This window comes from Mangifera indica, chromosome 20 (assembly GCF_011075055.1).
Source record: "Mangifera indica cultivar Alphonso chromosome 20, CATAS_Mindica_2.1, whole genome shotgun sequence".
Lineage (NCBI taxonomy): Eukaryota > Viridiplantae > Streptophyta > Magnoliopsida > Sapindales > Anacardiaceae > Mangifera > Mangifera indica.
In genome coordinates, this window is record NC_058156.1 from 11947392 (window position 1) to 11963910 (window position 16519).

At 31.7% G+C, this 16519-nt stretch overlaps 2 protein-coding genes across 2 annotated transcripts; both read left to right on the forward strand.

The window, feature by feature from the left end:
- The first annotated feature begins 2855 nt into the window (after positions 1 to 2855).
- On the forward strand, positions 2856 to 7717 carry LOC123204737 (transcription repressor KAN1-like). The gene is made up of 6 exons (XM_044621540.1): positions 2856 to 3871; positions 3956 to 4032; positions 4840 to 4885; positions 6234 to 6369; positions 6669 to 6765; positions 7358 to 7717. The coding sequence occupies exons 1-6, from the start codon at positions 3166 to 3168 to the stop codon at positions 7475 to 7477; spliced, it is 1182 nt and encodes a 393-aa protein (XP_044477475.1). The 5' UTR covers positions 2856 to 3165; the 3' UTR covers positions 7478 to 7717.
- Positions 7718 to 8847: 1130 nt separating this feature from the next.
- Positions 8848 to 15146, forward strand: LOC123204043 (monoacylglycerol lipase-like). Its single transcript, XM_044620583.1, is given in 9 exon segments — positions 8848 to 9655; positions 12243 to 12281; positions 12370 to 12425; positions 12428 to 12439; positions 13762 to 13826; positions 13913 to 14006; positions 14119 to 14207; positions 14285 to 14491; positions 14493 to 15146. Coding segments are annotated over 9 exon segments (1230 nt in total). The 5' UTR covers positions 8848 to 9188; the 3' UTR covers positions 14694 to 15146.
- Positions 15147 to 16519: the final 1373 nt, after the last annotated feature.

Consider the following 16519-nt stretch of genomic DNA (forward strand, 5'->3'; position numbering starts at 1 on the left):
CATTTGTGAGTACTTCCTCGGACCAAGAGAAAAAAAAAATTTAAAGTTAGCTCATAAATAAAGAGAAAAAGAGGACACAATTTCCCCCTTTTTTATTTTCATTTTACTAAAATTATCACTATTTAAATCATATATCAAAAGATTTGATTAAGGGTAAATTCGATCTAGACTAAATTTGGACAATGCTTAATTCAAGATTAAGGTTGAATTTGAATTAGGTTAGTTTGATTTCACTAAGTATTCGAATTGATTAAAACCAAATTTAAGTTAAAGTTTAGTTTGATATTCGGTTTGAAACTTTTCTAATGATACTATTTATCGTATCGATGATATTTTGATGACATATCCGATGAGCTTGAGATCTAATTATCTGACCAGCTCTATTTATCCTACTGGGTTTGACTCTATTCAATTCTAACATTAGTTGAGATTGACTTGAATCTAAATTTGAAATTAGTGAGCTAAGACTTGAACTTGAATAAATAAACATTTAAATTTTGATTTGGTCAGTATCAAAAAGCATTAAAGAAGAAGGGAAAGGGTCACTAGAGATTAATAAAAAAGGGGCATCATCATAGAAAATAAATATACCGGTGAATTTTTTATGATTAGCTCGATTCGAACTTAGATTAGAGCTATCCTAGGTAAAGTTTGGCTTAACTCAGACCTCAATTTAAGTTTTACTCAATTCGAATGTACTCTTATATAACATAGAATTCCTATTTTGTCTTTGAATTCTTTCTCTCTACACCGACTGCTCAAATAAAATTGGCTAAAATAACCAAATCTATCACCGCAAAATTAAGCATTTAGATCATGAATTCAACATGAGCATTCAGACTGAGGAACTTCTTTGATTGTGATTACCAAAATATGTAACAGTTGTGAGTTTTAATAACCTTAATTAAAAGTTTGATTTTAACTGTAAACAAGAAGAAATTTGAAACACCATATCATTCAATTGGTGGAACCTTTGCTTAATAATACTAAACCTTTATTTAAATAATAAAAAAATCAGCCGCCTTTTAATATCAATGAAAATGCATAGAAAAATACTAATATGAGCTCGTTAAAATTGTTGACCACTTTATCTATAAGATGCGACAGATAATGTATACAAAGTTATTGTGTACTTTTTTTTTACTATATGATTATTTGTTTTATTAATTTACATATTCTCTAGTTTGTTCATATTTTATTTTAAAATGTACATTTTAATAGCATTCATCATGGTTATCATACCCATACCGAGTATTGATCTGGTTAAGAGGTTAATTTGAATCAATTGATGAACAGACCAATGAGGGAGTGATTTTGTCATTTTCATGTTGTGTTGGACTAAAGTGATAATTTTTTTTTCAAAGAAGTATAAAAAAAAAGGTGAGAAGTAAGAACAAAACCCATCTCATAGACCATACAAACTCTAGTTGTCGATTTCCTTTTCGACAACTCCTCTAAGTATCAATGCAGTTGTTTCTAGTTTATCCTGATGTTGATCTTGTTATTTTTGGCTTAATATCATGCCAATCTCTTACCCAACAACTTCTTTTGGTGTTGATATTATCATTTCCAACTCCATTCTACACCGATCTCCTCTTTGGAAGTTCCTGTTAGAGTCAATTTCATCATTTCCAACTTTCCATAATGTCAAACTTGTCACTTCTGAGAGCTCATTCTCGTGGTTGATCTGGTGGTACACCAACACCTAGTGCAACTTGCTCAATTAAACTGTGGTTAAAAGCGATTCAATACCTAAAGCCTTTGAACTGTCATCCAAAACCACTGCTACCTAAAGGTCTTGATCAGACTGATGTACCAATCAATACGATTCAATCCAGGTTTTAAAACCCTATAAACCATTTACCACCATCATCTATCTATTGTCAATTAATGAAGGTGGACAAAATGATGCACACATCCGCGTAAGAGAATGACTACTCATAAGAATAACTGTGAAAGATCGTAATGTTGGACTTAACAAACACATGTGAATACACATTCTGCATTAATTTATGTATATATTATTGTGGTAAGCGAAGAGAGTGGGGGAAATATAAGGAATTGTCTCTCTGGTTGTAAAATTTTAGCTCGTCGTCTCCAAAAAAGCAAAGCAAAAGTTGCCAACCAAAACAAATAGCCTTTTTGCAATTTGTGTGTGTATTTGACTAATTGACTTGTAGAGAAAAGGAGAGATGATGGATGAGACTGAGAAAGAGTTCCAAAAAGATATAAGGGCTCCCCCTTAGTTGAAATGTCCTTTTCATTTAAATACTCTCGAGATGGTTGCAAAAATTAAAATACATAAATCATTTTCTCTTTTGCTTGCTTCCACATTTATTGTAACGAAGAACCCATGCTTCAATTGGACTATTACCATATTGAGTAAATGTCCAATAATCAGTTTTGTAGCCTATATATCAGATAAATCAAAAGTTTTATTTTAATATCTATACTCTTTTGTTCGAGTGCCCCCACCTTTGCCATTTAAACTATACTGTAGGGTAAAATTATGTGCACCAAGAATGCATATAAATTTGTAAACTAATTATGATATCAAATTATATAATTGAATGTTACTTCATTTTTAATTCAAAATCATCTAATCATATAGTGATGCGTTATTATTAGAACTTAATCTTAATATGCATAATTTTATTATTTTCAATAAGTAATATTATATGTACAAATATTGGATACTAATAATACAAATAAACTAATATATCGTTATAAGATTGTGTCATATAATTATTTATTTTATTTCTAAATCAATTTGTTGGTACCTATTAATACCCACGTTTATTCGCAAAACATTATTGTATTTTTTTAATTATCTTCGGCTCTACCACTCATCCCTCTCGTTATGGATGTTTGTTTCTTGGACTAGCAAATCTTTTCTCTTCTTCCTTGTCATTTGCCACTATTTTTAGGTTTTTCTTGAGGGGTTTTGTTTGAGAAATTGTAAAAGTCTGTCTGTTGATTACCCACTTTTTTTTAGGTTTTTTTTTTTTTTTTTTTTGAGGTGGGGTTTATAGAAAGTCTTCAAATTATCTCTAAGAGATGAATATGGTTTCTTGAATCATCATTTCAAGTCAAATTCCTGAGCTTTCCACCTCCTATATCTCTTCTTAGGTTCTCTTGAGGGGGGTTCTTGAGAGTTTATGAAGTATGTCTACAGAAGGCTGGTTCAATGAATCATCTTCTTCTTCTCCTCTGAGTCAAATTCCTGATCTTTCTTTACAAATAAGACCTCCAAATAGTGCTCCTTCAATTTCTACAGCCACAAATGAAGACGAAGAAGAAGATTCAACCTTCGATATTTGGCAAAATGACCTAAAATCTCACAGCCATACCTCCATTAAAGCTCCAGAGAAAGCAGCGACTGTAGACACCGAGCTCTCTCTAGCTAACCCTGCCGCTTTCAACCCAGAAGACGAGAGTCGTCAGAGAAGAAGAAGAAGTTGTTTACTTCATCCATCCCAAATAAGTCATCTCAATCATGGAATTTCTCTCCTTGATGTTTCAGGATTCAAACCCATCAAAGGGATTCCAGTTTACAACTTGCCATATTTTGAAATCCCATATTCTTCACGTTCATCTCAATTGATGAGCTCTTCGTATGGAGCTTACAGATCGATTCTAGGAGCTGCACCACCAAGGTTTAATGGTGGGATATCATCAGTGGAGCCTGAGTTTCAATATGAAGTTGGAGTTGGCTCTTCGGAGCTGTTGAATTGCAAGATTAGATCAAGATTTATCCCTCATAAGCTTCATCATCAAAACAAGAGGAATATTAGGGCTCCAAGAATGCGTTGGACTAGCTCTCTTCATGCTCGTTTTGTTCATGCAGTTGAACTCCTCGGCGGCCATGAAAGTACTTCTTCTTCTTCATCTTCCTCTTCTTTCATCTTCTGTACAGAAATTTGTCTCTAACCTTTTCCAGCTTATCTTTCCATAGGGGCAACTCCAAAGTCAGTTCTTGAATTCATGGATGTCAAAGATCTTACACTAGCTCATGTCAAAAGCCATTTACAGGTGAAAAAAGAAAACTTCAAATTCTTCTCAAAACAACAAAAGGGTTCTTAAATCTATCTTCAAAATCCAAATTTGAAGTCGGTTTAAATCCAAATTGAAATCAGAATTCATCAAACCCTAGAATTTAACCACAAATTTCAACACTCAATTAAATCATATTATATAAAAGAATAACTAAATCTAAACCCTTTTTTATTTTTAAACAACTAAACCAATTTATTCTTTTGTGTTTATTGATTTATCTCATAATTATTGTACTAAATAAAGTTAAGAGTTTGAACTCTGATATTAATATAATGCTAATAACTCTTAACCTTGGAAGTTACATCTAGGGAGTTAAAAGTGATTTAAGAATGGTGCAACATGAGAATTTTCCAATAGATCACCAATCTTAATACTGCTCTCATCAATCACATTTAATTTGAGAATTATGATAAGATCTGATACATTAAAGATGGTAAGGTCATAACTTGTTTTTTTCTCTGGTGAGTGTGAAGAGTTTTATCAGAATTCATGATCGCTGTTAGCATCAGGCACAGAAACCAATGAGTGAAAGAATTGAACAGTAGATTGTGTCAGCCTGTTGTGAGATAGATGACAACTTTAGCTTTCGGGAGAGAGAGAAAAGGAAAGAAAAAAAATGGCATCGTTGCTCAATAATTCAGCCATTACTGTCCTTACCAAACATCAGCCTCGTAGGCAATAAACAAGTCAAACTCAATTTCACTGGGAGTTTTCTCTTACTGTTTCTTTTAAGAATATTTATAGCAATTTCATTTATTTGTTTGTCTCATTTTGGGGTTGCAGATGTATAGAACTGTTAAAAGCACTAACAAGCCTGGAGCTTCCTCAGGTAAGCAGTCGCTAGGGCAGATTTTTCAGCTTTTGACCTTATTTTCTACTTCATTGCATGTGTGTGTCTATATATATATATATATATATATATATATATATATATATATATATATAAAAACAAATTTTAGATGTTATAAAGTAATACTACATGCATAAACTAACGTATTATCACGTGTGTGATTAAAACACCTAATTACGTAATAACAAATTAGTTTGTTTGTACATAATAGTACTAATTGTTTATATAAATAATATTAGTCTATATAAAGGGATAATTTGTGTTAATAATAAATGATAATATGTCATTATATGATTATATATTATTTTATTTCTAATTCAAAATTACTGAACATATGATAATATATTATTTTTAGTACACAAATTAGTACTCATTGTTAGTTTAGACAGTTATATATATATATATATACATACATACATACATGTGTGTGTGCACGTGCACGCGCATATAATATTACATATATAAAGTTGGAATATAAAATTTTTCATACCAAATGATGTAGTGATTTACATTTAGATTGATTATAAAAAAAACTATTCACTTTTCTCATTATCTTAATAGTGCAAATACATAATTGGCGATGTAATATGATCTAGAGCTGGATTCGAGCTAGTTTTAAAAGAGTTAAGTTCGAGTTCAAACTTGACTCATTATTAAAACGATATTATTTTAATACATATTGATCAAAATAACGTTTTTTTGTATCAATTTTTTTATATTTATGAGTTTGATAAATCGAACATCTCTAGAGCTTAAACTCGAGCTCGAACTTAAAAATATTAAAATTTTAGGCTCAGGTTCAATCTCATTAAGCGGAACTCGTTTTGAACTCATTTAAGTCAAATTCGAACTCGAACTTAAACAAATTTAGCTCAAATCCAACCTACCTAGATTAATCAACATTAAAAGACAAAGCTCAAACTCAATTTTTGTAGGTTGACAATATTGCAATAGTTGTATCTTATTATAAACTGAAGCAGATGTACAAGAATCAAAATTTATAAAACTATAAGAAGCAACGCACACGGGATCTCATTAGTCATAGGGCTTATTTTAAGGACAACAATCCTAGTTATAGACTTATCATTCTCTTATATGAATTATATCATAGTTCATTAGCAAATATATTCATTATAATGAGAGAGACGAATAGATTTTAAAAAAATATTGATTTTATCAGATATAACCTTATTTTGAGTGAATAAAGTTAAATCGTATGTTATTTCTCTTTATTATTTATATAAATTTGTATTTTATTAATTTTATATATTTTTTGATTCATTCATTATGGATTAACTTGATTTATAATTGGGTTTAATATGATCAGGTAACGAAGACTTCTTCTCAGTAGCAACTTCTCTTCATCAAAATGATAACTCTTTAATCATTGAGAATGGAGTTTCAAATGAATCGCCAGAATATGTCAATGGTCACCCTTCTAATCTAAGGAATGAACTTTCTAGGTAATCTTTCTCTTGATCTCACTTTGAAAAATATAAGCACTTACTAGATCTTGGTATATGAGGAAGAAAGCATTTGATATATATATATATATATATATATATATATAAAGGTTAGATTTAAACTGACTTGAACTTGAATATTTAGATAAATTTGATCGATCCGAGTTTAAACAGTTCGGATAAAATCTAACCCTAATATAAAGCTTAGATCAGAAGAAAATCTACATCTAGTTTTGAAAATCTAAAGATGGGTTTGATGTTCGTCAATAATCGATTAATCTGAGGATTCTATGTTGCAGTGAAGGAGATTGGCTACAAAACAGTTCAAGTAATGTGGATGAGCATAGATCAGAAACAGAAATATCTAAACAACAATCACCTGAATTTCAATCTCAGGTAACTTCAACAAACCCCTTTATTATATTTTTTACCATTAATTATAAACTTGAATATGTTGGCTTGTATGTTTAGATAAAGAGAGGATTCTAATTCATCAATCCTGATCAAAGTTTTGAAACCCGGATCAGACATTGACTTGATCAAGAGGTCGATCTAGGTTTTGATTGATCCTACAACTTGGATAAGTGACAAATAATATAAACATTAAATCAATTTTCAACCCAAATAGAGTTTGACCTGTATATTTCTTGTTAGATAGGTTCGATAGTTATAAATTTTTGCAAAACAAATTAGCCTACAAAATTATGATGGATTGACCTAGCATAATTCGCATGATTCAACCGTAGGTAGGTTAATGCAGTCAAACGAGTTTAAACTTCAACTAAGATTGGATTGACCATTGGGTCTTAGTTGAACTGATTCGACCAGTTGATCCAGTTTTTAAATTTTGACTTGGATAAATAAATTAAAGAAAAGTGAGAGAAATGAAGATAAAATGCAAGAAATTTTTGCCAAATATGAAGTATACACAAATTTTGCTCTAGAGCTTTCTCAGAACAAGAGTTAAATTTTATATTCCTGGATGCAGGGAAGCACTTTTGCTCAAGCCAGAAGCACTTTTTTTGAATCCAGTATAGTGGTTCAGCAGAATCCAAGCTTAGAATTCTCCCTAGGAAGATCAAACTGCTGCAGCAAAGAACATGACTGAACTAAGTAAATTAACAAGCAAATAAATAAATAAAAATAAGGGTATCTGTTAGGGCTGGATTTGATTCCAATTTGTTTAAGCACAAATATTTGAATCAATTCAAATTTGACTTATTCAATTCGAGCCTAAGAAGCTTGGATAGAATCCAGCCTTAGGTATTGTAAAGCTATGGAGGGTTATTTTATTTGACTGATAATTTTTTCTATTTCACATGCAATTATTGGATCCGTTTCTTGCTGAGATTCTCGGGTGTATTTGGTCCCAATTAAGGCTAGTCTATTTAGGTGAAATTTAGATATTGAAAAACTGTTTCAACCGGTTATACAGTGTATTTGATTTAAGTAATATTTAATTATAAAAAATAAAAAATTATTACAAAAATAGAGTAATTTAAAAATTATTAGATATAAATTATTATTATATTTGATAATAATTATTAGATATAAATAATTATTGTGTTTGATTCGATATAATAAAAATAATACTATCATATTATTTTATTTAAATATCTTTAAGTTTAATTATTTAATATATTTTTTATATTTTTAATAAAAAAAATTGAAATGGATAGAATTATAATAAAATCAAAATTTTTTAAATAATTTTTTATTATTAACAAATAAAAAAAATCATATAAATAATAAAAGATATATTATCACAAACTAAATATTACCTTATAAAAATGTTTGTTGTTTGATTAGTCTTTCTAACATTATTAATCAAATCTTATATCAATAAAATTATATATATCTATTTTAGATATATAAATATATACATATTTATAAGTATAATCATTTAAATGAATAATTTTAAATTAAAAATAAAATAATATTTACTCATATAATAATATATATAATTATATATATAATATTATTTATTTTATATAGATTTATAATTTTAATATAAAATTTAAAAAATAAAAAAAAGAGAGAAAGAGGACCCGAACATTGTGAAGTGTCAACAGCTTACTTTTGAAGCTTAATTCTACTCACGTGTTAAATAACGTGTCAGCACTGCATAACGTTCTCTTGCATTTCGAAAGTAAGACTTCTTCCGATCCTCACGGCTCACGACGTCTCATATCAGCCACATGTAACATGCCACGTGTCAAACACACACATGATCCTTTTGCCTCTACTTTTCAAATTTAAAAAAATAATAATTCTTTATGATTTTCCACCACCTTTCATTCAATCACGAAAACAAAATAATTATTTATTACGTCATAAATTCCCAAGAATAATATTTTCACGAAAACATATATGAATTATTAGAAATGAATTACTATTATTAGCAAATCATAATGGCAGAATTTTATTATCATATTAATTAATTAGTATTGATAATAATACTGTGTCGTTTCATGTATCAAATTAGACAGCGAAAAAAATAAAGAAAAATTGAGTCGTACAGTTACTGGCTGTGGCGTTGGATGCCCTGTAAACGGAGTCTTCTTGAGCTGTGTTTAAGCGCCAAATTTAGTAAATTGTTGCATATTCAGCAGCTGTCATCATCATCATCATCATCTTTGAAATTGTGAATCGTCGTTTCCAGTTTCTCTCAGTTCCTCAATCTTTGCCATTAACAAAAACCTTTGGGAAACTCAACTTCATTTTGGTTTGATAAAAACGACTTCGTCGTCATCTTGTACTACTGTTGTCGGTAGCGCATTATAAGTTGAGTTTTATTTAGATTTGAATGGATTTGAAATATGGCCGTTGAACAAATTTCGAGTTCTAAAACGACGTCGTGGATGTTGACATCCGGCGCCAGCGGACGCATAAACGCGCTGTTTTCTCGTCGCTCGTTGAGGTGTCTTGTCGCTATAATTAACGCGGTTATCGTGCTATTTTTGGTGCCGTTCTGGTGCTGGAAACGGAGCGTGGTAATTAATTTGTCGTCGGAGAAGAATAACAAGGAGTTGGAGAAGAATCTTCAGAAGAGCAGCGCAGTGCGTGTGCCGGCGAGGATTGTGCCGTGGAAAAATGGCAGCGGCATTTTGGAGCAGGACGTTATGGCGAGGAGATCGTTGGCGATTAGAAGAGTTTTACAAGATGATTGTGACGGTGGATCTGAGAATTGTTACCAGAAAATTAAGAGAGATTTTTCGCTTTTTGTTACTTCAAGAGGTGACACGTCGTTGACACAGTCTTGGACTCCGATTTCTGTTAATGTCAGGTTCGTTTCTTAAGAATTTTTATGTGAAATTTTCAATATCATTGAAATGGAATGAATAATTTGTGTGAAATTTGTTGATAATGTTGCTGTTTGGTTTGTGGAACGCCGCGTTAGAAAGAAGACAAGTTTATTGGAAATGGTGAAAATATTTTATTTTTTGGTGAATTTTTCGAGCTATTACAAATTATGTTCAAGCTCATTTTCCATGTTTTGCATATTGTGTTTGTGATTGACAAGCAGATATGTGACTAGGCGTGCAGAGCTTTGGATACGAAGTTAGAATGTATTATTAAAGAAAGAGAAAAGGTTTCTGATAAGGAATTTAGCATATTCTATTTCATGTTATTTGTTGTTGGAAAATAAAGCTTTTCATGATCGTTAGTGGGTGCATTTTTCTTTTTGACTTCTTGTCATTTGATTTTTCCGATAAAAAAGTTAGTGTAAGAGATTAAATTACCTAAATATTCTTCTTGTCAGTATCACCCACTTAAGATTTGAATATTAGGATTATTTTATAAAGAGAAAAACCTTGATACTCTCTGTCACTTTCATCATTTGGTTGGGCAAAATGGCTGAAGTTCTAACATGTACAATGCAACTATATTCTTTCCTATCCCAGATCACCACAGTTAAATTCGATGGGCATTATCATATTGGAAAGGAATTTTATTGTCTCCATGTATAGATGTTTTCTCTGTATTCATAACGCGTTCCGAGGATTTCTAAATCCAAGTGGAGCTTTCGCTGTTTGTTTCACCTGGTCCCCCTTCCAGTGTCTATATATGCTTTATAGTGCTTTGGTCTATGGCTATTCTATTGTAATACATGAATTATCACATTTGGACCACAATTTTATTGATTCAGATGTCTAAAAAAGTTTGCCCTTTATGGAAGATTTTGAAAGAAAAAAAATAGAGTATATTTTTTAGATTTCAGTCTGCAGATTGAAACCAGATTTGAGAACTTGTTCTGAAAACTTTTTTTATTATGGCTTGCAAAATCTAAAGTAATAGATGTGAAGAATGAGACTGGTTTAGTAGAGAATATAGAATGAAGGGGAAGCAGATTATACCTCCATTGTATATGTGATGCATCTTGGTAAACTGATGCACTGTTTCATGTTCATGGTCTTAACTTAGTGCTTAGGTCTTTTCTTTTAGTTCCAGTTTTCATATCTGGGTGTTAGATGATTAAGTCAGCAACACTTGGTAAAAGGATTGTGTGTTTGGCACATACTACATGAAAAACATGGTCCATAGACTTGGCAGATTGTGAAATTTGAAAAAAAAGAAATACTGCTAAGAAAATGGTTTTGAAAACTCAAAAAAGGCTAGAGTTCAGTATGAGGCACTCTGGTACGTGTAAATTTTTTACAAGCGATCTCTAGATCTGTTACTGATCCATTTTGCTATTTTAGCCAGGTTACTTGTTCCTAACAATTGTATCTTTCACGTTTTCTTCCAAAAAGGTTTCTGGCATTCAGAAAATTATCTGTACCAACACTTACAATTTTATTTTGACAAGGGATCTCCAGATCTGTTAATGGTGCTTTTTGCTATTTAAGCCAAGAGAGTCATTCCTTTATCTATATTATCTTTCACGTTTTCTGAAGGGTTTCTAGCATTCATAAAATCATGTGTACTCACACTTAACTATTTTCACGGTATATTGATTTCACAGGAGGAGAGAAGTATAGTTCATCTAAGTTGCTGGCCTAATACTTTTGATTTATAATTTGTGTCTAATAGAATCTAAGATAATACATGTCAGACGTTACCCTCTTTGCAAATAAATTAGGAGTACCAAAGCTGTAAAACAAAATTTGATATACCGGTGCTGATCTTCCATTTTCTTATAGCCTCGAAAGGATAATTCAGCTTTTTGTAAGATGAGGAACTTCCTATTTGAAGAAGTTCTAACGATCATATTTTATGAGTGTGGGGTCTTGGGAGCCTACCATACACAACAATTAAATGTAAATTTTGTCAGAAGTAACTATTAGTTCACAATTATCATTTTGTTTGAACTAGTCATCTGTGTGCTTAATAAGCAGTGGGTCCAAATCGTATTATCAAAATATTCTATGTTTCTTTTGGGGGCCTGCACACCCTGCTACTCATTTATTTCCAAAAAAAGTCAAGTGGTGGGGCATCAACTGCCTTCACTCTAACTGTTAGAAACCAATCATGTCTGTTTACTGTTTACAGTGGGGCTTTTTGCTACCCTTGATGGCTTAATTTGCAGCAAGGTAAACATTTCCTCACTGCATAGAATTGGTTAGCACCATTCCTAACTGTCTAGGCATAATTTTTAGCACAAGCTTTACCTTTTCAGCTATATATGTGCATGGTCTAATGTTGCCTATCAAAATTCCTGAGGCATTATTTGTTCAAGTCCATAACAGCCTTTCTTCAGTTGGGCGATTATTGTATAGCAACAATCCTGAATTTTGGAGTCCTTTAGTTTATCTACTTAATATGCAGATTAATTTTTCTTCTTATTTCTGTATTTGATGTGCAGATGAAACTTCTCTGAATTTATTCTTTCTGGTAGAAGTAAAATGCTAACTCTCATTTATCTCTTGCAGAGGACTAGTTGTTCTTTTGCATGGTCTCAATGAACACAGGTTTGTTGCTTATGGACTGCTTATGTAAAAATTATTTGATTTTAAGACCTTGGTATATTGCTCACATAGTTTTTGATATCTTAAACAGTGGCAGATACAGTAATTTCGCCAAGAAGTTGAATGCTAATGGATTCATGGTTTATGGTTGGATTGGATTGGTAAGTTTGAATCCATGTTTATATGCTAATTATTTTTGCATTCTTAAGGAACCTAATTCTTCTTTAACTTGCCTGAACATACCTTAAATTTGTTTTTGATATTTCCTCCAAGTGCATTTTATACTTAAAATCATTTCAGTCCTAGAATGACAAGGGAAATTAGAGAATATATTAGATATTTTATTGACCTTGTGCTTGACTAATACTTCATCATAACAGTTAACTTTTGTATGTCAAGCATGATACCTTTTATGCCTCCATTATCCTCTGTGATTTAGCGGGAAATTTTCTTTATTTTATCAACTTATGAGCATCATGTGCAGAAATGATCCCTATTACCAAAAGCTGAGAGATATAACCTGGAAGAGTATTAATTGTTTGTCACTTGTTGTGTCAATTACTGAAAGAGCAGCCCTTCTAATTTTAGAACCTTAGAGTAGTTGAAATGCCCTTATAATGTTATCCTATGTATCCTTGATTAGTTTATATCATGAGAAAGGGGATCATACTTTAGGACCCAAATAAATAAAAGACAATATTGATGCCTATACCAGTACAAATATACATGGGAGATACTGAAAAGATGTAAACTTAGATTAGGACTCTATCCGAATCCAAGCTCATTTCATTTTGATGGAAATAAGGTGTTAGGATTATTTTTGGAATTAATTGTTTCTTCAAAAGTATATTAGTGGTAACTTCTAGCTAAGCTCTTTGAAAGCTTACTTATAGTTTCTTGAAAAACTTTCATATAACCATGCATTTATGGCTTTTTTCCTTATTTAATGCTTTATAGTCTAGAGACTATGTTCCTCAACAATACATATATATTTGGATGTCGCAGGAATTGAATCATTCAATTGGGAAGTCCATTGGTTCCAAGAAGTAAGACCTGAAGCTTCTCTTAATAAGTAAGCTTATTATCTGTGAGCTTGGGTCTGAACTTAAGATTGCACAAGTGGTAAAGCTTTCAAAACAGTGTGCATGCTTCAAAAATAAGTTAAAACCTCTAGGATCTGTTTTCCTGTTTTATATGAGTCATGGAGACAGAAAGATAAATTAATCGCCATATATAGATCTTCAGCCCATGTATTTCATTTCTTGTTTTAAATTTCAATGAATTCTGGAATTGCTTCATACTGAATATGTCTGTAGGCCATTTGGCACTTGCATTGAACCCAAGTAAAAGTTTAAAATTTAATGGATTCTGGAATTACTTCATATAGAATATATCTTGCACTTCTGCATGCTTTATCATTCAATTTAGTTTGTTGATAATTTCTCATCCAACAAGTAAGTTTATTTGTTGTTTCTCCTACTAGGTCACGGTGGAAGTGATGGACTGCATGCATACATTCATTCTCTCGATGATGCTGTCAATGATTTGGTATGCTTTAAGATTCTTGTCAAAGATGCTGATAAAAGTAACCTTGAAATAAATTTCAGGCTCATTAAATTATCTTGTTCATACAGAAATCATTTCTCGAGAAGGTTTTAGCCGATAATCCTGGCCTTCCATGTTTTTGCTTTGGCCACTCGACAGGTGCAGCCATTGTGCTTGAAATAAGTTTTCAATGCAATAATTGATTCTCCCATATTTGTAACTTTTCCCGGTAAACAACTTTTATAACCTGGAATCTAGTCGTAATTTTTGCCGTTTACCCAAACAAATCAGGCAGTGCTTGATCCAAGGATCGAGGCCTGTGTAGCAGGCATAGTTCTCACTTCACCTGCAGTAGGAGTTCAGCCATCGCATCCTATTTTTGTGGTAAGAACTCTACTGAATTACATGTTATATGTAGTGTTTCCAGGTTTTTGATATTTTAAGTAATTCATTTATTGCAGGTACTTGCTCTAATTGTCTCATTTTTGTTGCAAAGATACCAAATCAGGGCTGCAAATAAGAAGGGAATGCCAGTATCTCGGGACCCTAAGGCACTTGTGGCTAAGTATTCTGACCCGCTTGTGCACACTGGATCCATCAGGGTAAGAACTGGCTACGAGATTCTTCGAATTGCGACTTACTTGCAGCAGAATCTCAGAAGATTTAAGAGTTCCCTTTTTTCTTCTGCATGGCACTGCTGACACTCTAACTGACCCAGTTGCTTCTCGAAAACTGTATGAGGAGGCATCCTCAATTGACAAAACCATCAAATTATACGAAGGTTTCTTGCATGATCTCCTCTTTGAACCGGAACGAGAGGATATTATGAAGGAGATAACAGAGTGGTTAAATCTTAAAGTACAAGATTAGAAGAAACCAAAAGAATTTGAAATTTGGTGAGAGCGCTGCATTTAGCTTTCCTAAGTTCAGCTTGTTTATAGATAAAATGTTTTCTTTCTTTCATTATTTACATGGCAGAAGAGGGGGATTGTTGTCGGGGTGGGGAGAATTTGATCGCCGGCCATTCTCCGAATGATTCCTGTCTTGATCAGTATTATTTGAAAGCTCCATGACCATTTCTGCGGGAAGACCAAGAACAAAACGCATGAAGTGCTATGGTTTTATAATTATTTACATCTCTCTCTTTTTTTAAATAATTATAGGGAATTAGATGCTTTAGAAAACTTGAATTGGCTTCATCCATAATCAGTAAGGACAAATGGGCATTTGAAACTTAACCAATTATTCCATGTAATTTCTTTGGATTTGGGTAATCTAAAGTTTGCGTATAAGCAAGTTGGCAATGGGACAGGGTAGATCCAATTCTAGTTGGCTCTGATCGAATCCATAATTTGATTTATTCTAGTTAAATTTAAGTTAAAGTTTTGATTAGATTTAAGATCAATTTGTTTATTTATTCAAAGATATTATTTATTTTGTTAGTGATATTATTTACATTTTCGACATCATTGTTCATTTTGCTGATAACTCTCTTAAGCTTAAGTTGACCTTAGACTTGATTTGGATTAAATCCACCTAAAACAATAGGTTATTTGGTCCATCATCCACAACAATAAGTAGCAGCTCCATGTTTTTGTTCATAATAATCTTACTTAAAAGATTAAATATAAAGAATATTCAAGTAATTTGTTGAAATTTAAATTCAATTAAAAAATAATTTTATTTTTTATATTAAATTTTAATATCTCAAATTTGAATATTCCATTTAGTTCTAATGTGACTCATTTTATGAAAACAAACTCAATCCAAGATTTGAACTCCACTTGTTTTATCCAAATTCATATCAAATTCAACCCTAATTCTTCTATCATGTTTGACTTATGCGTTGCTGAGATTTTAAGGGAAGCTGGTGAAATGGCAGCATATAGAAGAGATTAGAGTTACAAGATTTTCTTTTCAGTTATTAGAATTCAGTTTGTTATTCCTGATTCGTTCCTGCTAGTAAATCATCGATTGAGAAGCTGGAGAGGGTGAAGATAGGAGATGATTCAAAGGGGCCATTTCCAATATGTTTGGACTAGTTTTTGTTGGGTTCTGAGAGGCTTACAAAAGCTGACCTTGCCGTCGCCATTGTTGATTTGTTAAAGAAGAATGGGTGTTTGTGAGACAGTATTTAATGAAATCGACGCATATATAAGTTGCACAAAAAAGAAAATGTCTTCTAGAAAACAAGCACAATCACATCCATCCAATCAAGATCAGAGATACAAACAAACTCAACTGCTTGCCGTAAACTCATGGTTTGACATGTCGAACTAGGCTGGATTTGATTATCATCAAACCTAGCTTGGGTTCAAGCTATCAAAGTTTAACTTTTTAAACTAAACTTGAGCCTGTTGTTTAGATGAAAAATTCATAACTTAACTTGAATAAACAATTGATATATTCTTAAAAATTTTAGGTCTTTCACTTTATCAAAAGTAATTGATTGATATACTTATAAGTTTTAAAATTAATTATACATATTTTTTAAATGTTATAAGGTTTAAAGTAATTTTTTAAAAGTTATGGGTTTAAATTAATTTTTAGAACTCAAGTCATCTGTGTTTGTCTCAAACTTAAGCTCGAATCGAAAGCTTTTAAGCTTAGCAAGCTCCAACTCAAGCCAAGAGTTTCCCAACTCAGAGAGCTTGAATTTTGCTTTAATATAATTGATTCAATCTCAAACCAAAAAC

Coding starts and splice junctions, on each gene's coding strand:
- LOC123204737 (XM_044621540.1), top strand. CDS start 3,166: ATGTCTACAGAAGGCTGGTTCAATGAATCATCTTCTTCTTCTCCTCTG. Junction 4,886..6,233: donor CAAGCCTGGAGCTTCCTCAG/GTAAGCAGTCGC, acceptor TAATATGATCAG/GTAACGAAGACTTCTTCTCA. Junction 6,766..7,357: donor CACCTGAATTTCAATCTCAG/GTAACTTCAACA, acceptor TCCTGGATGCAG/GGAAGCACTTTTGCTCAAGC.